Source organism: Cricetulus griseus (assembly GCF_003668045.3).
Source record: "Cricetulus griseus strain 17A/GY chromosome 1 unlocalized genomic scaffold, alternate assembly CriGri-PICRH-1.0 chr1_0, whole genome shotgun sequence".
Lineage (NCBI taxonomy): Eukaryota > Metazoa > Chordata > Mammalia > Rodentia > Cricetidae > Cricetulus > Cricetulus griseus.
In genome coordinates this window covers 20,647,840-20,673,366 of record NW_023276806.1, presented here as the reverse complement: position 1 = coordinate 20,673,366, position 25,527 = coordinate 20,647,840, and the positions used below count along the sequence as shown (strand labels likewise).

General features: G+C 45.7%; 1 protein-coding gene across 2 annotated transcripts in view; it reads left to right on the top strand.

Annotated features, from left to right (window-relative positions):
* The window catches only part of Tspan5 (tetraspanin 5), a 171,632-nt gene extending 146,365 nt beyond the window's left edge, over positions 1 to 25,267 (top strand). For both annotated transcript variants that reach the window (XM_027395825.2, XM_027395824.2), the window contains 6 exons: positions 11,085 to 11,231; positions 14,576 to 14,746; positions 17,282 to 17,407; positions 19,152 to 19,199; positions 19,305 to 19,421; positions 23,160 to 25,267. In XM_027395825.2, coding sequence (XP_027251626.1) covers positions 11,085 to 11,231; positions 14,576 to 14,746; positions 17,282 to 17,407; positions 19,152 to 19,199; positions 19,305 to 19,421; positions 23,160 to 23,225 — 675 coding nt within the window. In that variant the 3' untranslated portion in view covers positions 23,226 to 25,267. The remainder of the gene's footprint in view (positions 1 to 11,084; positions 11,232 to 14,575; positions 14,747 to 17,281; positions 17,408 to 19,151; positions 19,200 to 19,304; positions 19,422 to 23,159) is intronic.
* The last annotated feature ends 260 nt before the right edge of the window (positions 25,268 to 25,527 follow it).

Genomic DNA, 25,527 nt, shown 5'->3' with positions numbered 1-25,527 from the left:
ACAAGAAAGGATGACTAGAGTCACTCTGATGGCCTTTCTTGACAAGGGAATTGGAAAGATTCTATGCCTTTGAAGCAGCTCGCCTTCCTGCAGGTGAGCTTGTCTCCCAGGCATGGACTAAGCTGCTCTCTCCTGAGACTGTTCGGTCTGACACGCTCTCCTGGCCCTTCCCATCCCCTCCCCTCTTCGGCCTCTGAAGCAGCTCATCAGGTAGACGGAAACGTGGGTTTTTACAAAGTGGCTTTGCCAATGGAACATCCTTGGAGGGGCTTTGATAATATAGGCCCCTGCCTGGTCCTTCTGTGGACATCGTTCAAAACCACATTTCCAGTTATCCAAGACCACCCACTCTGTGAGTAACTGTGTTTTCTTTGAAGTGTTGCACCTGTCACTGTTTGTCAGCATGGAAATGTTTCTTTCCCTCATGTTCTGGGGAGTTTTTGGGCCCACCACCGCAGGGCCTGGTGTGTGGAGAGGTAGAGGAATCAGGACCGAGTGTCATAAATATCGCAGAGAGGTCCATGTGGTCTGGGTTTGCATATACATTTCATATGCCTGTCCCTCTGATTCTCATCCAGCAGTTGGAAGGAATGTGCTTGTGTATGCAAAGGCAGGGGAGTCCCAGACCCTGGGGTGCATTCGAGCTATTTTTGCATTTCTTCTCTGTGAGGCTTGACAGAGAAGAGACTGCAGCCTGCCAGGTGGCACACAGAGGCTGTTCTGTGCCGGCGCTGAAGAAAACCACAGCCACTCCTGAAGTGTATTGGCTCTGAATACTCCAAAGCTTTGTTTGCCTTTTTGTTTCTAGCGCTTGCATAGCAACTTCTTTTGAAAAAGAAATTGTCACCCAGAACAGACTCCTTTATTGTGGAACCATGAGGGAGAAGCTGCTCGAATCACATAGATGGCTGGCTGGATAAGGTGCTGATGAGGCAGGGAAGGTGGGCAAGAAGGTGGGCAGATGTTTCCACATTCTTCCTGAGACATACTATGTTCATCAAGTCATGGGACAGCTAGAGCTCATGGGGACAGAATGTGGTTGAGCAACTAAGAAGGTCATTGCAGAGTTCTGATCAGTCAGCTCCCTGGCTGCAGGAGTATCCAGCTGCTGAGTGTGCAATGTCATGTGACCTCTCTGTGCTCTCTGTCCTGCTGGACTGTTTCTGTGTACCTCCAGAAGCTTCCGTGCTCTCCCCTCTGTCTTTCTGTGCCTGCCTTAGATTATTTTCACACACACCTTAAAGATCCAATCAACATGCTCCAGATAGCGCCACCTCACTAGGCATAACCAACAGATGGGGCCACAGATTTCCTTAGATAGGCATCAGGCAGGGCAAGTTCTTGGATCAAGGAATTCTTCTCCAGTATAGCAGGGTTAGCATCTGTGAACGTGGTAGCTTCCTCTTGTTTTAACATCATAGTGAGGTAGATGAACTTCCATTGAATTCTCTTTTTGTGCCAGGTACTTAACGTAGTGTTTGCATTTACTTGATTTATTTCATCTTCATAATAACCTTATGGCATAAGGTATAATTTCACAGATGTGTAAATGAAGGCTTAGGCAGGTGAGGTACCTTACCTGTGATCACATAGGTAGTCAGTAGAGAAACTAAGATGCAAAACAATTTTGTCAGACGGGAGATAATAACAGGTGCTAACAAGGATTTGGCAAAGGGAAGACTTGCACAGTGTTGGTAGGAATGTAAATTAGGACAGCCATTGTGGAGAAAGCCATAGGTGCTCCTCAAAAATGCTAAAGGTAGGAGCCAGGTGAAGTGGTGTACACATGTAGTCCCAGCTTGGGAGGCTAAGGCAGGAGGATCACACGGAGTTCAAGGCCAGCCTGGATTGCACAGAGTTTGAGACCAACCTGAGCCACATACTGAGACTGTCTCAAATGAAGAATTAATAGTAGAACCGTCATGGCTGGGGAGACGGCTGCGTGGGGAAAGTGCTTTCTGCACGTGCACAAGGCCCTGAATTCAGATCCCCAGCATCTGTGTAAAATCAGAACAAGATGGCACACACTTGGGACTCCAGCACTGGGGGTGAGGGTGGGGTACAGATACAAGAAGATTCCAGGGTCTTGCTGGACAGTGTAGTTGAACTTGAGGTTCAGTGAAGGACTCTGCCTCAATAAACAAACAAACAAACAAACAAATTATGGAGAAGCAGTTAAAGAAAAAGTTCTAGTGTTGCTATCTGGCTTCCCACATAGCAGGCAGGCACACATACATGCATATCCATGCTGGAATATCACTGTTTGGTACCACAATGGACACCTGTTTGTTGGCTGGTTCTATTGCCATAGATACTGCTTCAGACATTTCCCTTAACATGTCTTCAGCATGTACTGCTCTCTGCTGCGCTCACATCGAGTTCTTTGTGGCTAATGGAAGTCTGTTTTGACAGGAGGACTGTTTCTTTGCAGCTTCAAATTGTCACACCAGAATCTTGGTGTCCAGTTTGTGGAATGTCGATTTGTTGTTTTTTTTTTTAAGATTGATTTATTTTTATGTGCATTGGTGTTTTGCCTGTATGTATGTGTGTGTGAGGATGCCAGATCCCCTGGAACTAGAGTTGCAGACAGTTGTGAGCTGCCATATGGGTGCTAGGAATGGTGCTCTTACCCACAAGCCATCTCTCCAGCCCTGCTTTCAACCTTTTTAATGGACTAGTGTGTACCTTGTGTTTATAGTATTACTTTATGTTATAAATGATTTGTTTTTCTCTCCTACCTACTCTAGCAGCTATGCTACAAGCAATCTAGACCAGAATGTATCACGAATATGAGATATGCTTATGAATGTGTGCTCATTTATATCTGCTCTTATTAATATAATCCTGACAATGTCTTACTAAAATATATGTCTAGGAATACCCCCAATGGTCTTCATCTCCTCATATATTTTCTTCTTGTGACCACTATTTTAGTTTCTTATTCTCTCTCTTGGTCTGTCTCTGCTCCAAGTGTTCAGAATCTCCCTTCCGTGTAAACTGAAATGCTTAATGGAAATCAGTACACGTGGCCAGGTGCCCTACTTCTCATTCCTCTTAGACTTGGCATCTCTGGGTGGTGTTTTCTGACAGTCTGCCAAGATCAACATCTTTGACATCACTAACCCCCAGGGCTGTGCCTGCGGGATGCAGGCAGAAGGATAAAAACTCGTGATATCCAATGCTGAGCCGCCCATGTGCTTGTGGTATATCAACTCTGGCCACGGAAGACAGTTGCCAGAGGGTAGTTTGTGCTCGTTTTTTTAAAAATAAATTTGAAAACTTCAAAGTTAGTGTTTAAACTCAGAAACTAGACATTCAACTTTATGTGCAGAATTAGGACGTAAGCCGTGTTAGGTATTGCTGGTCACTGATGTAGATAGATCCCCTCCAGTTTCCATCCTGCACTGCTCATGTCCTTGGTAATGCTGAGTTGAAAGTGAGGTCTCATGGATGAGACTGGTCCAGCCTTACTTGCTGTCAGCTTGAAATATCAGCTAGCCAGAGGAAGTGATCCCTTAAATCCAACACTTTCTTCTACCCCTCATCTGATCCCCTAAACAACACTCCCCGCCTCCCAGTATAAGTGTGAGCTTTAGTTTTAGTCATGCATCTCCCCATTCCCAAAAATTTTCAGGGCCACCAAAGCAGGACTCCTGGGGTCCAAATGAAAACCAAAATAGAACTTTCTTTTTTAACCCTTGGATTTTTTCTTCCAGATGTTTTGTGTTTTGAGAGAGTCTTATATGGCCTGACCTTGAACTTACTGTGTGGCCAAGGGTGACCTTGAACTTCTAACCCTTGAGCCTCCACCCCCAAAGTGCTGGGATTGCAAGCTCGAACCACCATGCCCACTAAACAGAGTTCTCTATACCTCCAACAGGCTGTCTTCAAATACCTTAGTGACAGGAGGGTTTGGGACTCTCTGGACCTGAGACACCTGTAATGCCAACAGGGTTCCCCTTCCCTGCTCTTGTGGGTTTTCTTAAGCACTGCCTTTATGTTTCTCCACATGGTACAAAGCCTATGGTTTTACACGGCTACATGGCTCTGGCGTGTACAGTTCCACAGCTATAGTACCCAGAGAGAAATGCCTGTCCTACATGCAGGGGCTTCTCTGTTCTCTGGGGCAGGGGCTCTTGTGGTGCTGTGGAACACTGATGAGGCATGAAGAGGATGAAGAGAAGTCCTCACAGAAGAGGGTGGTACCACAGGTCTCTGGTAACCAGGCATCTGCCATGTTCTTCTCAGAGGTTCCTACGGGTTTACTCCAAATCTAAGCGCCTGCTTCCTACTTGGCTGATTTAACTGTGACCTTAGAGTATTGTCTAATTCCTGTGGCTATCCGGACACCCTCATCATGTGCATGGTCTCACAGTAGGACCAAGATGCTGCTGGCCTGCAGATTAGCAGGCGCTCACTCCTGCACTGGAAAAGTAGGAGTGGCCAAGCAGACTAGGTCAGTGATGTCCATGGCATTAATGTTTAGAGCAAGATCGGGCCCACGGAGAAGCTCAGTTGGGAAGGTTGATCTGGATAGCATTTACCTGGAGTGGAGAAGGCCATGCTGAATCAGCATTGTGGGGGTGTTGAGGAAGGCCACCCTTCTCAGGGTGCTCAGCACTCTCCTGGGGTCTTGGTTTCTCCTCAGTGGTTGCAGAGCTCAAGCTGCCTTCAGGTGTGAAATGAAGCCCTGTTTCTCTGGTAACCAGGTGTCTGCCATGTCCTTCTCACAGGTTCCTAAGGGTTTACCACAAATTCAGGCACCTGCTTTTTCATACTTGGCTGACTTAACTTTGACCTTAGAGTTTTGCTCTTCCAGCTCTGAGTATATTCTTCAGCAGGCATGCAGTAGCACGCCTTCCTAATTTGTCATATTGTGAGCGTCATGGAATTAAAAGTTCAGTGAGAGACCTCATGGTTATGACACCAGAAAAATGATGCCTTGGCTTCTCCATCAGCTTTGTAATCCAGAACCATTGTTCCCAGTCTGCTTTGAAGTTCTGTGTAGTCAGAAATAGACCGGTTCTCTGAAGCAAGCATACACTGCACACATGGGCGCATCGGCCTGCTTTCCCTCCAGGTCTAGATATCTAACCTCGTTCCAGGTGACTTAGCGAGCAGAGTTGATGTACTGAATTTTTGAAAAGTACCGGGAGTGGATGTACTGTGTGTTCACCACAAAAAAATTAAAACCATGTGAGGTAATACATATGATCGGGATTTAGTTATTCCAACACACACACACACACACACACACACACAGGCAGATACATGTGCACTCACAAACACACACACACACACACACACAGAGTGGGGGAGAGAGTGTGTGTGTTCAGAAACATTCAGCTTATTAGGTAATATATATAGGGCAGTGTAAATACATACTTGTACATACTTGCTGTTTGTTTTGAAGCATCATGTTGTTGTGTTCCCCCCCTCGTGTGTGTGTGTGTGTGTGTGTGTGTGTGTGTGTGTGTGTGTGTGTGTGTGTGTGTGTGTAGCCCATGCTAGCTTCAGAATCTCCAGTTCAGGCTGGTCTGCAACTTGAGACCCCCTGCTGTTGCCCTGAGTGCTGGCATTACAGGTGTGTGCCACCACAATGGCAGTGTATGTAAGGTCATCTGTTAATTACATTTTAAGATTTTTCTTTCCTCTCTGGAAAAAAAAAATGAGGTGTGAATTAATTTACAACTGATAACAGCCTGGGTCTGTTCTCAAGCTGTCCAAAGTAAAGTCCTCAGGGGGCCTACCTGTGCTGAGTGTACCTGTCTCCAACACTGGCTTTTGCTGGAATTTAGAATTAGATAAGGAAACTGGGCCCCCACATGATCATTTCCATGGAAACAGTTGAAAGCCTCTCAATTAAAAGTGTCCCTGCAGGCTAAGGAGAGTATTAAAATGAGTTTCTCTGAGCAGCCAAGTTATCATCAAAGTAAAGCCGGAGAAAACACATGAATGAGGGATCTTCTGTACACTAGTTGGGATTGCCTTTTTTTTTCTTCACCATCCAGAGAAGAATTTTATCTTGATATTTCAGTTACACCAAGTTTGTTGGCTTTGGCAGAGCCACCTAGATAATTGTCCTGTTATCTGCTAAGCTCTTCCATTCAGTCATGGATCACGGAAATGTTTGGAAAAAAATAGCTTTGCACACACTTGAACATGAGTCACAAATGAAAAGCTCCCCCCTTTTTTTTCTAAGTTGGAAAGAGACTGTAGGTCATTAAGTACTGACTTCCCATCCATTTGGGGGTCCTTCCTAGAATACAGTAACAGAGGGTCACAGTATACTTTTTTTTTTTAAGATTTACTTATGTTATATGTATGTGAGTTTTGTGTGCATCTGCATGCCTAGTTCCATCAGAGGTCAGAAATCCCCTGGAATTTCTAGAATTATGAATGATTGTAAGCACCGTGTGGGTGCTGGGAATTGAACTCAGGTCCTCTGCAAGAACAGCAAGTGCTCTTAATCACACATTATACTCCTAAGGAAAGCATCCGGTGTCCATTGCCAGAGACTTTTATGTGTATGCAAGCACAGAGTTTGTGTTTGCGCAGCAAGTCCTTTCTTCTCCTCACACTCTACCCCCAACACTTCCCTCACTCGGAGGAAATATGGTACTTGAAGTCTTAGCCAGAGCAATAAGATAAGACAGGAAAATAAATGAGATACACACAGGACGAAAAATCAGTTTCCTTATTTGCAGCTGATATAATTGATACGTAGAGACTCCGAGAACTCCACTGGAAAACTCAGAGTTGATAGTCACTTCCATCAAAATAACAGGATGCAAAATTCACATGCAAAAGGTAGCCTTTCTACATACCAATAACAAATGTCCTGAGAAAGGAAACAGCCACATGCACAATTACCTCAAGAAATACCTTGGAACAAACCTAACCAAGGAAGTGGAAGAGCTCTACAATGAAAACTTTGAAACACTAAAAAAAAGATAGGAAAACCCCCGTGCTCATGGATTGGAAAATTTAATATTGTGAAAACAACTGCACTACCAGAAGCAATCTACAAATTCAGTTCAATCCCTGTCAAAATTCCAACGTCATTTTTCATGGAAATAGAAAGGAAAATTTTTCAATTCATACGGAAGCTCAAAAGACCCCAGGTAGACAAAGCAATCCTGAGAAAGAAGAACAATGACAAGTTGATTCATAGTGTATTCCAGGGACTACAGAGCTGAAGTAGCAAAACAGCAAGGGACTGGCCTAGAAACAGCCACCCAGATCAGTCACACAGAATCTAGATGTAAATGCATGCAGTTACAGCTGCCTGGATCTGGCAAGATTTTAAGGATATACAACAGAGAAAAAAGAGTCTTCTCAACAGATGATGGTAGAATAATGAAGCTAGAGCCTTATCGCTTGCCGTACACAACAATCAACTCCAAGTGGCTCCAAGGCCCTAGCATAAGCACCCCCAAACTCTGAAACCAGTAGGGAGAACATTCCCAGGTGTTAGCACTGGGGCTGGAGAGGTGCTTGGTGGGTAAGAGTGCTTGCTGCTCTTCTGGAGGATGGGGGTTCGGTTCCCAGCTCCCATGTTTGGCTGCTCATAGCTGCCTGTGTGGCTCCAGGGGCTCTCACACCTCTTTGGCCTCCTCAGGCATCTGCACACAGGTGTGCCCACACACACATGTAAATAAAAAATCTTTAAAAATTATAATGGCACTGGCAGGAACTTTCTGGATAGGACTCATAAGGCAGTTAACAAATGTGATTTCATGAAATGAAAAAAAAAAAAGACATCTGCAAAGCAAAGGAAACAACAGAGTAAAGATACGGCGAGATGGAAGAAAATCTTTGTGATCTGACAGAGAATTAATATGTAGAATGTACAAAGAAATAAAAAATACCAAATGAACCAAATAATAAATGGGCTAATGAACAGACGGTTACCAAAAGAGAAAATACAAATGGCCGATAAACATGAAAAATTGTTCAGCTGGCTGTCAGAGAAACGCCAATAAAAACTACTGCTATTGAGATCCCATCTCCCCACAATCAGAATAGCAGTCATTAAAACAGCATCAGACAGTGGTGTGGATGAGAACAGAAGAGAGCCCATATGTGCTGCTAGAGGGTTGTGAACTAGCCAAGTCACTGTGGAAATCAGTGTGGGGTTTCCTCAAAAGACAACAAAACAAAACAAAACAAACAAACAAAAAAAACCCAAAAAGTAGACACACCGTGTGACCCAACTATGTACTGCTTAAAAGACTGCAGCCAACATAGGACAGAGACAATGACACATCAGTGTTTGTTCCAGCACTTCTCCATAACTCAGCTGTGGTACCTAAGTATCCGCCAGTACAGCAATGGATACAGAAGATGCAGAACCTACACAGAATGGATTGTTTTCAGCCCTGAAGAAGAAGAAATTGTCACTTGAAGGAAATGAATGATGGAGACTATCGTGCTAAGCAAACGAAGTCTTGCTCAGAATGACAGATCCCAATGTTTTCTCTCACTTGCGGGTCCTAGGCATTATAGATAGGGAAATTCAGAGAACTAAAGACAGCAGGGAGAGCCAGGAAGGGGAGGTTAGCGAGATGTGGGAGGGGGAAGTGTTCTGTTCAAAGTCCCTTATACAGTTTCAGGTACATACTTGCCTTGCAGAACCAAGTGAAGAAAACAAAAGTAATTTTGTTGGAAAGATGCCGTAGTCTGTAGGATGCTTGGTGTATCAGCATGAGGACCTGACTTCCCTTCTCAGCCTCCGTGTAAAAAGCTGGTTGTGATGGCTCATGCATATAATCCAGGACTGGAGAGGCAGACAGACAGCCCTGGGGTTTTGTGCCCAGGCAAGCTAGGCTAATTAGAGAGCCCCAAGCTCCATTGAGGAAGTCTGGCTCAAAAAGATAAATAAAATTAAAAAATAAACTAAGAGGATGGTGCCTGAAGAATAATACCCAGGGTTGATGTTGGATGTACACACACACACACACACACACACACACACACACACACACACACACACAGAGAGAGAGAGAGAGAGAGAGAGAGAGAGAGAGAGAGAGAGAGAGAGAGAGAGAGAGAGACTGTAAACACTTAGTAAGTGTAAAGCTCCCGAAAAGGAATGATAACTATCCAAGGTGATATTCCACCAGTTACTCCCATCCGATCATCACACACTATAGCTGCCTGTCGAAATGTTGCATTGTAACCCCAAAGTTACATGTGCAATTACTATGTATCAATTTAAAAAAAAATTAATGTAAGGAAAAACAGCATGCTTCTGTCTCCCTTGTACCTCTGCTACTTTGTCTTTCATTCCAAGTAAATCAGGTCTCCTCCCATAATGAGCTTTCCAAAGTGACTGAACAAGGCCAAACATGAAGACTTTAACACCCGTGAAAATCCCAGTGGCTGGCCGCCTCCTTCCAGTACTGAGTCCTTGCGGCCTGCATTCTATCTAAGGTCTCTAGCAACAGTTTTTTCTCAGCATCGTTTGTGTAAGTGCAGGTTTGTTTTGGTGTTTCTGTGTTTTCTGTACAGGTTTTCCCTCCTGGGATGCATGTCCAAGTTGTATGCTTTAACACAAAACTAGACCTAGCCATGTGTCTGTGCCTTTGCCTGAGGGGTGCAGCTGTCAGGCCACATCCTGGTACACACAGGCACATCCCCCTGCTTTGAAACTTTGAACCTGCCCAATTTTGCTTTGTGACTTTATGTAAGCCCTCGGCCATTTCTGCTAAGCTAAAGCTTTATAATTTCATGGTGTAGCCTCTCTCCAAGCACATTCTGGTGTCCTCAAGTTCACACCCCTATAAAGAAACAACCCCCAAACCCTAAAGTGCTGTTCTCAAAATGTTTCAGCAACTTTTAAGTGAATTGAAAGTTAAGCCTCCTACACCCAGGCTTGACAGACACTGCCTGGGAGGCACATGCAGGCAAATGCATGGCTCGTTCCATCCGAGAGTGCTGAGCTAGACATCTGCTCCCGATCTAAAATAACCCGTGACCTTCAGCCCGTCACCAAACTACTCCAACTTACATTTTCCTCATCCAAAACCAGACGCATCAGCCATGTTCCGAGGTGGTAGCAGTGCTGTGTAGACAGACAGTGCTGTGTAGACAGTGCTGTGTAGACCTGTTTTGGGTTGTATGGCAAACAATACCACAATTGTCTATAGGTATTTTGATTGAAGGTTCAAAAAATGTAATAGAAAAATAAAATTTTATTAGTGATTCTGGGTATTTCAAACTCTGGGTTCCAAAAACACTGTCACTGGGTCTCCGTGAACCGAATCTAAGTATGTGTGTCACATTGTGGAGAAACAGTATCATGATTTCTGGCAGGCTCCGCTGTGTTCTCACACTTCAGAGCGAGTCCTTTTAAGTGGGTATTGTTTGTGGAGAAATAACATTACTTTGGATCCCTTATGTAGTCTTGGGGTAGAAGGATAAAGGAGTTGAAAGTAAGGGAGATACTTTTGTTGTGTTTTAGTCTCCACCCCTGAAGTGTGGGGAATGCCTCCAACAGCTAACCCTGAGCACATGACAGCAGGGCACATTAGTGGACCTTTGGGACCTGATCCTGAAGGGACTGCCCTCAAGGATCACTTTTCCTTGGGAAGCCTGGGGTACTTGTAGCCAAGCCTGCAAAGTTCATCTTCAAGCTCCTAGCTCCCCCCCAACCCCCATATTTCTGGAGACATGCCAAAGGCTTCCAAGTGGACCTGGGGGAGGGGCCTTAAAATGATTGTGCTTTCTGTTCAAGGCAGAAAGCCTTGTTACATCTACTTTTTACTCAAAACTGTGTGTTTGAGGGCACTGAAGCAAGGATGTGTCTATATTTTCGGCATCCACAGTCTCGTGACAGTGCTGTAATTATGATTGTTTTGTTCTTTATTGTTTTACCAGAAATAGAAACACAGTTGATCTTGCAAAGAAATCTGTTTCTCTCCCTCCCTGTCCTTCGATTTTCCCCTTCTTACTTTCCTTTTCCCTTTCGTTCCCTTCCTGGTCCTTTCCCCCTCATTCTCCTTCCTGGCCCCTCACATGGTCTCTTAGTGATCATCCCAGCCAGCCAGATGACTGCCGTGTGTGTTCTCTTCCTCTCCCAGGGTGTCCTCTCCAACATCTCGTCCATCACTGACCTCGGGGGCTTTGACCCTGTGTGGCTCTTCCTCGTGGTAGGAGGAGTGATGTTCATTCTGGGGTTCGCAGGGTGCATTGGAGCACTTCGGGAAAACACCTTCCTTCTCAAGTTCGTAAGTATTGCCAACTTTGCTCTTGGTCTGAGATCCAGGCTCTTACACCAAGATGACACTCTTAAATACAGGCAAGATAGCAGGTGCACCAAAGGCCTAGGCAAAAAAGAAAGAAAGAAAAGAAAAAAAGGCCCATTTTTATTTCAGGAGGGCTCTCCAATTGTGTGTTGTCCCTCCTCCCCTCGCCCCTGCACTAGACATTCGTCTTTGGCCGTCTAAGTACCACCCAGCCTTGCCATGCAAGGAGGCTTTGTACATATGCAACATACTTGTCTCCAGTCCCTGAAGAAGCCTTAGGAACGCGTGGGACATGTGATAGTGTGTTCTGTATGTGTGAGGGCGCACACACGTTGCTGTTGCAGGTCGCCTGTCGAGCTTGTGTAGTTTGGATGAACAAGGTGGAAATCCTCCTTTGTATGAGCAGCACCTTTTAACTCCTTTCCAGTGTGTGACTACTGTATTTGTAGAGGAGGGACTTTAGCAGGAGGGATGTAAGTATTTGGGGCTAAGGAGAGAATGAACGACGAAGGCCTTCCCTCCCTTTGGTGCCCCTCTCCAATGGCATATATAACATACTTGTATCTTAAGTAAGAATGGCAAATGTGGCCATTCTTACAAACAGAACTACAGCTTCCTTGTTGAGCGATGCCCTCAAATGTAACTTCAAGCATGTCTTGTTTCTATCAGATATTTGGTATGGATTGAATATGGCCTCCTTGTGTGTGGGGGTTAGCGTTCTAGAGATTTCTGTGGGAAAAGGCGTTACTCTCTTTTCCAAAGACAGAGGAAAGCTCGGAAGGATCCCATCTTCCTGTGATGAGGGAGGACTCAGAAATTTCCAGAAAACAGCTTTGTGTGATACTTCCTGTTGTAGCCATTCACAGCCCCTACTGACACATCTTCTAGGGTCATTTTCACTTAAAACCAGAGCTTGTCCTAGAACTAGTCTGAATAGCCATATAGCATGTCTGCTGGACCGATCACTGACCTCTCTTCTTAAAAGTCTTGAAGAGGAGAGTCGCTGTTCCAGTCCCAGGGTTTGAACTGGGGCAGCTTCTGCTCCCTGAGAGTCTCGGGAGGTGTTCCCCTGAATCTTTTCATGTGGCTCCCCCCAAAAGGGAAGACCTGGGTCTCAGACATAGTTTAATGAGGAGCTAGCTCCCCTTTTCCAGGTGCCTGGTGGGAGTGGCTCGTTTCCCATGGTTCTAGCTGCCTTATCTTCCAGATTGACCCTGTTCTACACGGACACACACAGAGGCTTTCATGACCACCCCCACTTTCCCACCCCTGCAGCTTTCTTCACTGAGTCAAGAACCTATGGAGTTCCTCCATGGGGTGTTTGTCCTGATCATGACCTGCCCGTCTTCTTGGTATTAGGCATCTCTAAGTGCCAGCATGGCTCCACTCAGCTTTCCTGTAACCTGTGATCTGCTCCACGACTTAACCATTGAAACCTCCATGTTCCCAAGTGGGGTCCCTTTCATGTGGTGTCCTTGAACATGGCTTTATTTATTATAGCAATTCACTTCCTAAAGTCTCATATCAGATGTGAAAAGAGTGGTGTTCTTAGCTTTCCATCTTGGAGAACATTTAAATGGCCTCTCTTTATTTAGTACAACAGTAGAAACTGGCCTTGAACTTTCTCTGAGCAGGAGCCATAGGTAAGTAGAATTAATATCACCATGCCTCCAGACAACCTCAAAGATCACATTGCCCCAACACTAGGAAAATTGCTGGGGGAAATCCGAGAGGTACGACTGTGAATAGAAGTGGTATTTCTAGGCTGACCAGTGCCCTCAAATTAAGTTTCCAGTCACTTTCTGCACCTTTGGGAAGGGGGGAGTTAGCTCACAGAGCCGGGCATGTGGGTCTCTGCCAAATATTTGAAAGGGATTGAATTTGGACTCAATATTTGATGTGTATATTATATAACTTGGAAGTATTTTCCAAGGCAACTGGAAAGTGAATTTTCCTAACCTTTGTGGTGGTAAGAACAGAAATCCAAAGTCTTTGTGTGACTGTCGGACTGTTTCACACACATGCATGCCAGTTTGAGTTTTATTCTTTCTGTGGTGTGAGGCCTATATATGTCCATGTTTGGGGTGGTACCGTGTACAGGGAAGGGGGCTGTTTTATATGAAGAGGAAGGCAGGGAGCAAAAAACGCTAGTTTTTTCTTTTCTAAGGAAAACTCAGTTTGAAGTTATTGGTGGCACTGATAATTAAGAACTTTCCATTTTACTTCCAGAGAACTCACTGAAGACAGATCTAGATAAGCAGCAGCTCAGTGAGAGCCTGGAAGGCTGAGCTGAAGGGCCTGCAAGTGGAGCCTGTGCCTTGGCATCTTAGACTTTGTCAGGCACTGGTTTTGTTCTTCTGGCCCCCTTGCCTCACTCCCACAAAGACACACACACGTCACTCCATTCATGAAGAGAATGGCCACACCCCACCGTCCCCAAGTTTCGCCTCACAAACCCTTTGAGGAGGGTAAAGATGCAGCAGGAGGGAGGTGTGGAAAGGCCGTGGGCGCAGCGGCAGTCAGGATGACTAAGATGATACTCTGAAGCATAGGTGGAAGAGAAATTTCCCCAGGGTCCTGAGCCGTTACCCCAGGCCTCATGCTTTCTAACCTTATACCTTGCTATCTACCAGCCGTAGCCAGAAGTCTCCCTTTGATTGCATGGTGGTGTTATTTACAGAGTTTCCTGAGGGTGCTGCTTCCCAGACTAGAAAGCCCTTAGCCCACGGTTTCGTCATCACCACTGGAAATTGTTTTCATGTCACAGCCATGCCTCCTCCTCCTTCCTCTCTGGCCTCTTGAAGATGAAGAGATCTATTTCACACTGTATGGGAGACGCAAGGAGGAATTAAAACCTCAAATCTAGAACAGAAGTGCAGGTGGAATCCAGCCATGGGGGCAGATGACAGGCGATCGTAAAACATGGGATAATCTACCTTTCAAGTTAGGAAAAAGGCTTCCTAGAGGTCGGGCAGAACATTGTTCTTATGTCTGGCAGTACATTAGTCACAGGCAATTCATTAGGCCTTAATGTGGGGCTAATGAGAAATTCCTATTACTCATGTTTGATTTGGGCTTTGTTGGTTAATTATCAAATGGAACCCCAGAGACTCCAAAATGTGATTATGAAGTGATCTTTAATTTTTAGAAGTCCTTTTTTTGAAGTATAATATTCCATTAATAAACTTGAAGAAACAGAAGGCTGCAGTTTGGAGATGTGTCCCAGTTGAATGTAATTACAGCCCTTTTTTGGGGGGCGGGGGCTGCTAACTCCACATAATCTAACCCTTGTGACCATTCTCTGTTGTATGTTTCTTTTGTCGTAGTTTTCTGTGTTCCTGGGGATTATTTTCTTCTTGGAGCTCACTGCTGGGGTGTTGGCGTTTGTTTTCAAAGACTGGATTAAAGACCAGCTGTATTTCTTTATTAACAACAACATCAGGGCTTACAGAGATGACATTGATTTGCAGAACCTCATAGACTTCACCCAGGAATATGTAAGTTCAAACCTCCTTTCCTTCCCAGTGGAAACAGCTTCTCACAGGGGGAACTCCCACAATGCCTTGTGTTTCTTTGCCCGCTGGAGACATCCAGCCAACTTTTCTGCCTAGCATCCGGTTGTTTGTATACTTGTTTGTTTGTTTCCTAGTTCCATGGTTTACATTTGTATCCTAAACAGGAATGTTCTGCTTCCACTTGTTTCAACTTGCATTAAGTTAGAGGAAGGAAGACATAACGCTTAAGCAAAAACGTGATCACTGTGGTTGTACCCGTGTCAGCCCCTGGAGAAAATTGTTTTTCTGTATATTTGAAGTTCTGTTTGATTAAATATGAATTTGCCATGTTCCTTCCCCTAGAGCCCACAATAATTAACAGGATATTTGTTCATGAAGTTGCTCAAATGTGGGGCTGGAGAGATGGCTCAGAGGTTAAGAGCACTGACTGCTCTTCCAGAGGACCTGAATGCAATTCACAGCAACCACATGGGAACTCACAACCATCTATAGTGAGATTCGGTGCCCTCTTCTGGCGTGTAGGCAGAATACTGTATACATATAAGTAAATAAAAAAAAAAAAAAAAAGCTGCTCAAATGTGCTCATCCAGCTACCTCATGTGTACAGTCCAAAACAAAAGTTAGAGACTTGTAAGCCTGCCGACTTCTAACAAGGAATAAGCCAACCCCTGCCTGCCACACAGGTGTCTGAACACGACTAAGGGATTGCTCCTGTCCTGCCAACACAACAGGCAACTGTCATGCCACTCAAAATGCAAAGTGGCACAGACAGGGAGCCGAGAGACACAGCCTCATTATTTTGAACTGACAGAAACTTGAACTCTTTCCCGGATAGTAAAAGAGAGTGAAAATGAGCTATTGTCTAATTCCTGTGGCTATCCGGACACTCTCATGATGTGCATGGTCTCACAGTAGGACCAAATGCTGCTGGCCTGCAGATTAGCAGGCACTCACTCCTGCACTGGAAAAGTAGGAGTGGCCAAGCAGACTAGGTCAGTGATGTCCATGGCATTAATGTTTAGAGCAAGATCGGGCCCACGGAGAAGCTCAGTTGGGAAGGTTGATCTGGATAACATTTACCTGGAGTGGAGAAGGCCATGCTGAATCAGCATTGTGGGGGTGTTGAGGAAGGCCACCCTTCTCAGGGTGCTCAGCACTCTCTTGGGGGTCTTGGTTTCTCCTCAGTGGCTGCAGAGCAGCTGCAAGCTGCCTTCAGGTGTGAAATGAAGCCCTGTCCACAGCCCTCCAGGTGCTGCTAGGTTAGGTCTTAATGGATGTGAGCTCACTGCTTCCTGGCTAGTCTCCCTGAGTAGTTTGCATGACAGAGCTCATTGGACCTATGGGGCCCAAGCCCAGAGGAGGAGCAGGGCCTGCCAAGCATGTGTTCACTCGTGTTCCTGACATGACGCCTGCTCTTCTCAGAACTTCTGTTCTGGAGTTAAATGTTTTGACATGACTGTCGGTCCTGAAAGCCTTAAAATGGCCAGGGGTTGGTTTTAGATTAATGTAAGCAGCCAGGGTAACCCAGCACAGGGAAGTGGTGGATAGTTTGTATGGTAGCATAATCAGTCCCCATTTAACAGCCACTGAATTATACATCTTCTTTTATTTTTTAATTAGCTGAATGACTTTGTAAAGTTGAAAATATAAAAATATGTTCTTTAAAAAAAAAGCAGTCTGTCGATAGGGCTCAGAGTTAAAAGCACCGGGTGCTCTTCCAGAGGACCTGGGTTCAATTCCCAGCACCCACGTGGTAGCTCACTCCTGATTGTAATTCCAGTCTCAGGGCTTCTGGCACCCTCACACCGTCATACATACAGGCACACACCAATGAATATATAATAATAAAGATTAAGTTATGAAAAAATAAATTCAGTGTAGACAAAGATAATGAAAAATTAATCTGAGAAGATTGTACAGAAGTGGGTTTTGTTCACTCTGGCTTTTTGTTGGTTTGTTTTTGTGGCTGTGGGGACTGGACCCAGGACCTCACAGTGTTTGATCACTGTAGCACTGACCATCAGCCCTGATGTTCACTGTCTTGTGAAGTGGTAACAGCTCTAAGTGTTAGCCACATATCAGAACTGACCCAAGTGTCTGTTGCTCATCTGATGCCACTTACACTCAATAAAACCGCTTAAGAACCATTAAAATAAGATCAGATCCTCAAGCACAGCCACGGTTGCCTCATTAGATGTTGCCGTTCTTGTTAGTGCTTTATTTTTCCTTCTAGAATGTTCTTGTGTATGCCTCTAGGACATGACCAAGCCAAATAGATCTCCTCAAGCCCTGCTCTACTGTGCACCACCCTTCCCCATGTAAAGACCAGTGCCAACCCATCTGTAGACCCATCAGCCTTAACTACTCTGCAAGGCTTTACTGGGCCATTTACGTTAATTTCAACTTACATTTCGAGGTGCTGGGCCTGGCAGGGGATGGGTGTCATGTGTGTGGCGGGCAGGTGGCTGGTCACCTCTGAGCCTAGACGATCTTCTAACTCTCTCCTGTTTGCTCTAGTGGCAGTGCTGTGGGGCTTTTGGAGCTGATGATTGGAACCTAAATATTTACTTCAATTGCACAGATTCCAATGCAAGCCGAGAGCGATGCGGTGTGCCATTCTCCTGCTGCACTAAAGACCCTGCGGTAAGAGCAACAAGCTCACTGCTGGCAGCTGTGCCCTGTGCGCACTATGGGTGTGTCGGAGTGATTTTGTCTTAAAATCTCTCCTCACAAGTTCATGCCTACGTGGGGGTGCTGTGCCTCAGTCTTCCCAGACAAGACAGGATGGCTGGTATTCATTTAGCAAGTGTGTGTGTGTGTGTGTGTGTGTGTGTGTATGTGTGTGTGTGTCGGCTCATGGGAGGTCAGAAAAGGAGGTCCCCTTCTCCAGTGAAAAGAAACCACGGCATGTGGAGTACCATGATTTCTCCCAAATCACAGTAATGACAGGTGACAGTTGGGTACCAGACCCAGGCAGCCTGCCTATGTCACTTGTCCCTCCTTTATGAGAACGTGGGGCTCACAGGTGATCAATCTGCAGTAGCTTGGGTTTACTAACCCTTTTCCTCTCGTATGAGTCCTGGGAAGGGAGTTAGGAGCAAGAGGTGAGATTGAGACATGACAAGGTAGGAATGCTGCTTAGGGAGCCACAGTGGCCCAGGGTTGACATAAGGTTGGCAATAGCAACTGCCATTTGTGTTTTACTTTAAAAAGAAAATGTACAGTCTACTCACAAGCCACTCCTGTTTAGTACATGTCATACTATGTGCAAGGTTTGTAGAATGAAGGAAAAAAAGAGAGAGAACCTTCTATATTGTAAGCGAAAAGCCAGAACTGAGGGTAGTATGACCCATGTGAGGAGTGGCTACTGCCCTTCTTGGACAGCCTGTCCTTGCCCACAGTGGAGCACAGCAGGTGCAGACTCTCCACAGGCTCCCTGTCTTGCAAGGTTGGACGCTGTGGGACTCCTTCACAGAGGCGAGCGTTTTTTAGAGTCGGAGGGCAGATGAGCCTGTGCTGAGCATCGCTAAGAACTATGCCACCTGCCTGTGATCCCATTCCAGTCATCTTGTCTTCCTCCTCTGAGGCAGGTCAGGTGGCAGCAGGATGCCCAGCTCGAAGTCTGTCGTACCCACTCAGGCAGCTGGTCATGGCCTGCCAGCATGCTCTACCTCTGTCCCTGAGAAAATCAGAAGAGTCTCCAGGAGGCACTAGGCAGCTGCAGATCCCTCCTTTGGCCTGTCTTACACCATGAGCTCCGAGCTGATGAGATCCATCACTGACCCCCAGAGGGGAGGAAGCAGCTAACCCACAGTATTTCCAACCAGATCCTGGAGATGTCAGGCCACCTGTTTGACACATGGCCAGGCAGTGTTTTGCTTTGTAATTAGTAACATAATGCTTTTTAATTAAAACAGAAAAACTTTAAGTGACAGAATTTTATAGATTGAAAAGGACAAGCACATATCTGGCATGCATGAGACCCTAGATCTACTCTCTAGCAATATTTTTTTTTTAAGTAGAAATTCCCAAAGAGCTTGAAGATGGCCATTTTGTCCTTTACATTTGTTCCTTGCCTGTGTCTCCACTGTCCCCAACCCTTGGAGCTCTCTGAGGTTGGCAGTATTTTGAATCCTGTTCCTTCTCCTACCCCCGGCATAATGGACCTGCTAGAGGCTTTGTTTTCCCATTTCTAAGGTGGAGAAGTTTTTACTACATCCTTCTGAAACTGCTCTCCTAAGTGCATGGCATTTAATGAACATGGCGTGTTGAACCCTGTGCCCTCATTGGGTTTCACGACTGATACCGCAGGGGCTCCTGTTCATGATCAGATGGGCTTTCTGTTGAACAAGAATGAGTCCCACTTTTCTCTTCCTTTCTTCCCCAGGAAGATGTCATCAACACTCAGTGTGGCTATGATGCCAGGCAAAAACCAGTAAGTGGAAGCTGCCCTTGTGGCTTAACACACAGCGTGTTTGGAGGAACGGTTGCACATGCACAGGGCTGTATCTGTGACACTCTGCTCTCTTCCCTTGTAAAGGAAGTTGACCAACAGATTGTAATCTACACTAAAGGCTGTGTGCCCCAGTTTGAGAAGTGGCTACAGGACAATTTAACCATCGTGGCTGGTATTTTCATAGGCATTGCTTTGCTGCAGGTAAGATGTGGGTCCTGGGTGGTATAGCTCAGACAGTGGTGCCCAGAGACACCTCCCCAGGACAGGGCCTTTGCCTAGTGCCATAACTTCTGAGATACCAGAGGTCCTGGGAACACACTGGAGCTATTAGATTTGGTTTATTGAAGGAGGTCCGACTCTAGATCTGCAAACATGTTAAGAGGCATGCTTTTCACCAGCCGGAGGTTGATAGGGTCACTGGCACCCATCCCTTATTCCCATGGGCGTGGAGGACTGCATTGTGACAGCTGGGGTAGACTTGGCTGCTCAGAGTGGCTCTCAGGAGCAAGGTTAAGGCTCTGTGGAGTTGCAGAAGTATGGCTGTGTCTTCTGTCTCTCTGGACCAGTTTGCCAGAGGGCCAGTGAGGGCAGTCTCAGGAGCTGACTCTTCTCTTGATGTGATGGTTTCTGTGCTGGATCACAAATGGCCACAGAGTAGAAGGAAATTTTAAAAAGTCTTGAGTAAATAGGCATCCTGGGTTCACGGATCATAAAACTCAGTATTGTTCAAGTGGCATCACTATTCACGATGATCTCAAGATTCTGTGTAGTCCGTATCTCAGGTCCAAACTCCTCATTCACCGTCATGGACAAGCTGGGCCTGAAATCACACGGAGAAACAAGAAACCAGAATAGCCCAACAAAGTAAAAAAAGAACAGAAGATGAAGGTTGCATGTTACCTAATTAAAACTTTCTGCAAAGTAGCAAGATTCAAGATAGTCTGTGTTCTTGTAAGGTTGGCCAATTATAGACAAATGGGGTTAAATTCCGGACACATCTGTGAGCTTTGCTTTGGTAAGGGAGTTGAAACTATTTAGTGGGGAATGGGGAAAGGTTTTCAGGGATGGAAAAATGGCTCAGTGGTTAAGAGCACTGAATGCTCTTCCAAAGGACCAGGATTCAATTTCCAGCCTCCACATAATAGCTAACAGTGGTCTTCCACTAGTTTTAAGGGATCTGATGCCTTTTCTAGCCTCCATACACACTGTATGGATGTGGTATTCGGGCATGCATGTAAGCAAAACACCTATACACGTTAAAAAAATTTTTTTTCACCAAATGGGTTAGGAAGACTGATTTTCTATCTGGAAAAGACTGACTTTTAGATAGCTGTCTCATATATGTAACATTCAGTTAAAATAGACCAAAGACTCAAATATAAGTGTGGTATACTGTATGTCTGTAATGTAAGCTATTAAGAAAAGATTGAAGCAGGATGTTCTCATAAGACCACACCACCAGCCCGGCCTGATCAGACCCTAGTGTAAAAAACAAATGAACAAAACTCTCCATATAAAGCCAAAGCTGTGAAACTCTTGAAGAAAACAAGGTGTAAATTGGTTATTTTCACCCTGGACAGTTACCTTATAAGAGCAATGATGGCAAAAATATAACCACCAAGTAAAACACAGATAATGGGACTTCATCAAACTATGGAACTTCTACTGAAAATGATGCCATTTGTGGTTACTCACAGAATAGCAGAAAATATTTGCGAGTCCTTACCTGAAAGGAACCTTGATATCTAGAATATATATATAATATATATATATATATATATATATATATATATATATATATATAAAGAAGACCAGCCTGAACCACCTAGCAAGACAGAGCTGGCCCATTACATAGGAGAGCATGTCAGCAGCATTTGCCATTAGAAAACCATGTGAGGGTAACCATTGCACACCCACTAGGGTGGCTGTGAAAAGAAGAGATAGTGGGTGTTCGTGAGGCATAAGACGGAACATTCACACATTTCTGGAGGGAGGGAACAGAAATGGCTCAGCGCTTTGGAAAATAAGTATACGATTACTGTGTGACCCTACAATTTTCCATGAATGCAAGCAAAAGGAGTGAAAAGTTACATTTACACACACATGTTCAGAGCAGCAAGCACTGGAAACAATGGCGACATCATCAGTGGATTTTAAAGACTTTGGTATGTACTGACAATAGGGTTAGTACTCAGCCGTCCAAAAGGAATGAACTGGCAGGTGTGGTGAAGCACGCCTGTTATCTCAGCCCTAGGGATAGCAGCTTAGACTATACAGGAAGACCCTGTCTCAAGAGCAGAGCAAAACAAATAGACTGAATGGCTGGACATTTCTTTGCAAGAGTCACCAGTTTCTTTCTTCAGCGGCTTTTGTATAGAACCCAGTACTTTCTGCCCCTCACCACCACACACACTCAACCATCTGAGTCAGCCCCCCTCAGCCACATCTTCTCAGTGCCCTGGGAGTACCCCAGGGTCGCACCATCCCTACCTCTGGGTCTTCTCAGCCCACCCTGTGCCCCTGCTCAGCGCTGTTACCCACCCAGTCAGCCTGGAGCTCTACCTCCTGTGTTCCCTGCCTCCTGCTGTGACCTCCTTAGTGGGGATTGACACTCTTATGAGGTGAGACAGGAGGAAGCTGAGGAGCCGATGACATCACCTTCCCAGTGGAGTGGTGGGATCTTCTTCAGAATGTTGCAAACCTGACCTCAGCAGGGAGAGCTGGGCGGGTGCTGCAGGCGGTGCACGGGTCAGAGGGGCTGATCATCAACAAAACTGTTCCCTGTGTGTGTGTGTGTGACATTGAGGGTTATTACCTGTAAGAGCAGGTGAAACCCATAGATGGATGGATTGGGTGGCCTGGAGACCCAGCTGAGCATCCAACTGACTTTCCCACATACACGTGTGACTTCCCTGGTCACGAAGCAGGGCGTGCATGGTGAGGTTACCTCAACTTTCTGTACATTGTATCAAAACATCCACTTAAGTTCTTTAATCTGTGTCATATAAAACAACATTGGTAGTTGGGTCATGAAGTTTTACAACACTGTGATCAATACCTTGCAGAATAAGGAAAGAGGTATTTTGGTCTCATGGTTGAGAGGCTAGTGTCCAGCCTGGTGGAGAAGGCTTAGAGGCCAAAGCAGCTCAGAGGCAGAGAACATCTTTGTCACTGTCCCCAGCAACCCGCTTCTGCTTGCTAAGCTGCAGTCTCAAATGTCCTAGAACCTCCGTAAACAGTGCCACTAGCTGGGGACTAAGTATTCAAACCCATAAGATTGTATGGGCTTCACAGGACCAGTAGGTGAACCTGGAGAACATTTTGCTACATGAAAAAAGCCACGGGCATCACATACTTACTATCTGATGCCATTTTTCATGCAAAGTGCAGAACAGGCGAAGCATGGGGTGCAGGGGGGGGAGTAGATGGGAGCCCTGTAGGCCACAGGGAGGGTTGGAAATAACTTCTCCTGGTACAGGGTTAGCTTGAGGACAATGAACATCTTCTGCATTTAGCACTGAAGAGCTAGTCATGCTAAAATTATGGATTTAATAGAATATTAATAGCCCATCAGTTTTTATTTTTTTTCTACCCACTCTCTTTTTCAGCAGTTGTCTTTGAGACAAGTCTCATGTATCCCAGGCTGGCCTCGAACTTGCTATGGAGGTGAGGGTGGCTTCTGATGTGCCTGCCTCTGCCTTCTCAAGTGCTGGGATTACAGGTGTCTATGACTGTGCCTGGTTTCTTGTGGTGCTGGGATAGAATGCAGGTTTTCTGTATGCCAGTCAAGGTCTCTCCTGACAGAGCTACATCTCCATGCCCTGTGTAGCAGCTTGAGAGTCAGATTGCAAAAAAGGAAGGGGGCAGAACCAACGGCCAAGGAAAAGCCAAAAAGCTTTGGAATTCCACTATCTCACTTGGCTTTCTTTCCTCTCTTAGATTTTTGGGATATGCCTGGCCCAGAATTTGGTGAGTGACATTGAAGCTGTCAGGGCTAGCTGGTAGAACCCTGCGGCCACAGCTGCAAGACACTGGACTGACCCCTCACTGACCCTCCCGTGCTGGCTGATGGCGGGCTGCAGGGACCCAGTCACGGGCCTGCAGCCCCACCTCACGGAGCTGCCAAGGACTTAACTTTCTGTGGGGGTAAAACTGGGAAATGCTGCTCACAGGACGGAACTTCTAAAAAGAAAAACAGAACAGTGTGAAAGCCACCGAGTCCCTCGATATGCCGTGACTCTCTCCTGTAGCCATGAATTGATGGACGGACGGATGGATGCTACCAGAAAGGGAAAGGGGGTGGGGTGGGCACTGCATGCACTTGAATTTGTGGAGAAGACAGTGCTGTCCACATTTTGGCTAAAACTTACCCCTCCCCCACACCCTTCCCAGGGCCAAGTGTTTTGAAATCTCTCAGCACACATTTCCAGAAACTGTTGGAACTGCCCTTTGGAGAAGCAAACAGCTGTCCTCTGTGTTCAGATGTTGAGATGGGTGGAAGGGGTCACATCCAGGATGCACACTCTGGAGAGCCCCGAAAGAAAGCCAGGTGTTTGGGTGCAGCAGGTTAGGGTAGCAGAGATTGCGGTCCGCGTTTCTGCAGGACTGATCTTTCCTCTGAGCGGCCAGCCTGAGCTTTATCAATGGCATCCAAGGAGAAAATGAGGTTAATGAGAGGCACCAACTACACACCCCCTCACCCCACCTTACCAAACTAGTGCTTGGGTTCTTCGGATACTCTGGAATACTCTGGGCTGTGTTTATGTGTTTTCTTTCTTTCTTAATTGGTTGTTATTTTGGTTCTTGTCTCCCAAAGGCTAAGGCTATGATACAGTCCTGCGTAATGTTTTCTTATTCAGCTTAATAGTGAGTTTGTGTAGAACCCTGGCCTGCATGTGCTGTGACCCTGAATCCACCATGTTGTTTTCCAGAAGACGAGAGAGCCTTCGTCAGCATTTATGCCCCAGGCCCCCAGCCTCAGGTGGTTGTGGCATGTTGTCCTAGCCATGTCTTCAGATGCCCCCGTGGGCCCACTCTCCCAGCATCCAGCTCAGATTTTTTAAATTCCCTGTCTTCCTCATTGAGAGATATAAAGCCCAGTTCCAAAGCAGGGCTGACATTGTCAAAAGGCATTTAATGTCGGTGGTGGTCTTCTTCTTCTTCTTCTTCTTCTTCTTCTTCTTCTTCTTCTTCTTCTTCTTCTTCTTCTTCTTCTTCTTCTTCTTCTTCTTTTTCTTCTTCTTCTTCTTTCTTCCAATTTTAGTTTTCTCATATATTAAAAAAAAACAAAACAAAGCTAGTTTAGTGCATGGCCAGAGCTCTGTCCTCATGAGGTGGCCTCAGGGTAATAACAAAGCACAAATACTTGAGGGCTTTACTGAGGCCCAGCCAGGGTTCTGTGACGCTAGGTGGGAAGCCACCTTCAGGTTCTCCTTCTGCCTCGTGCAAAATCCACTGAGAGGGTGTATTTTGGCCCCAGATTTTCACCCAGCTTGTGATATCCCCTCGATGTTGCTAGCATGGGGACAGATTTTAGACTGTGGGTTTCTGGGAAGACTACGGCCTCTGTGATAGCAGTTCCACATTTGCCAACTAGCTTTCTGAGTAGAGGTTTTTAGCGCAGCTTTCTGTTTGCACAGTCTGCTCAGAGGGAGGGCAGGCACTCCCTTAAGGTCCCATCTCCGCAGTTTGGGTGTGTGTGGCTCTGCATGTATGTATTTGTGTCTGTTGTAGGTAGAGATAGTCATTCCATACGTGGATGTGAGGTCATGTGACTTCACCTCTGTCCATACTGTCGTTTGTGATGTCCTTCAACACGGACACTTGTGCTCTCCGATCGGCACTCTTGTCTTCTTTATTACCTCATTCTCCAGTGAACTGCATCTGGCCAGTTGATTCGGAATCAGGCAAGATCCCCACCCTGTGGTACACCCAGTGAAAGCCAAGCCACAAGCCCAAGTGAGTTTTAAATTTTAATCACCCTTTATTTTTTACACTCGAGAGTGATTGTAATAAAAGCTGTCAGTAATAAACTTGGTTCTACCTTACCCAGGACTATGTCGTCTTACTTTTTTCAGTACTTCTCAGACATTATTGTAAAACATTCTGAAATGGCTGGTTAAAACACAAAAGGCCTGGGCCAGGGGGCTAGCTTATTTGTAGTGTGCTTGAAGCTTTGGGGTTCAATCCTCTGCCCCAACAACTGCCACCATCACCAGAATCCCTCAGGAGGCAGGTTGGGATGGGGCGCAAGGAACACTAGTGCATTCCAAAGATGCTGACGAAATCACATGTAATGCCATCAGTC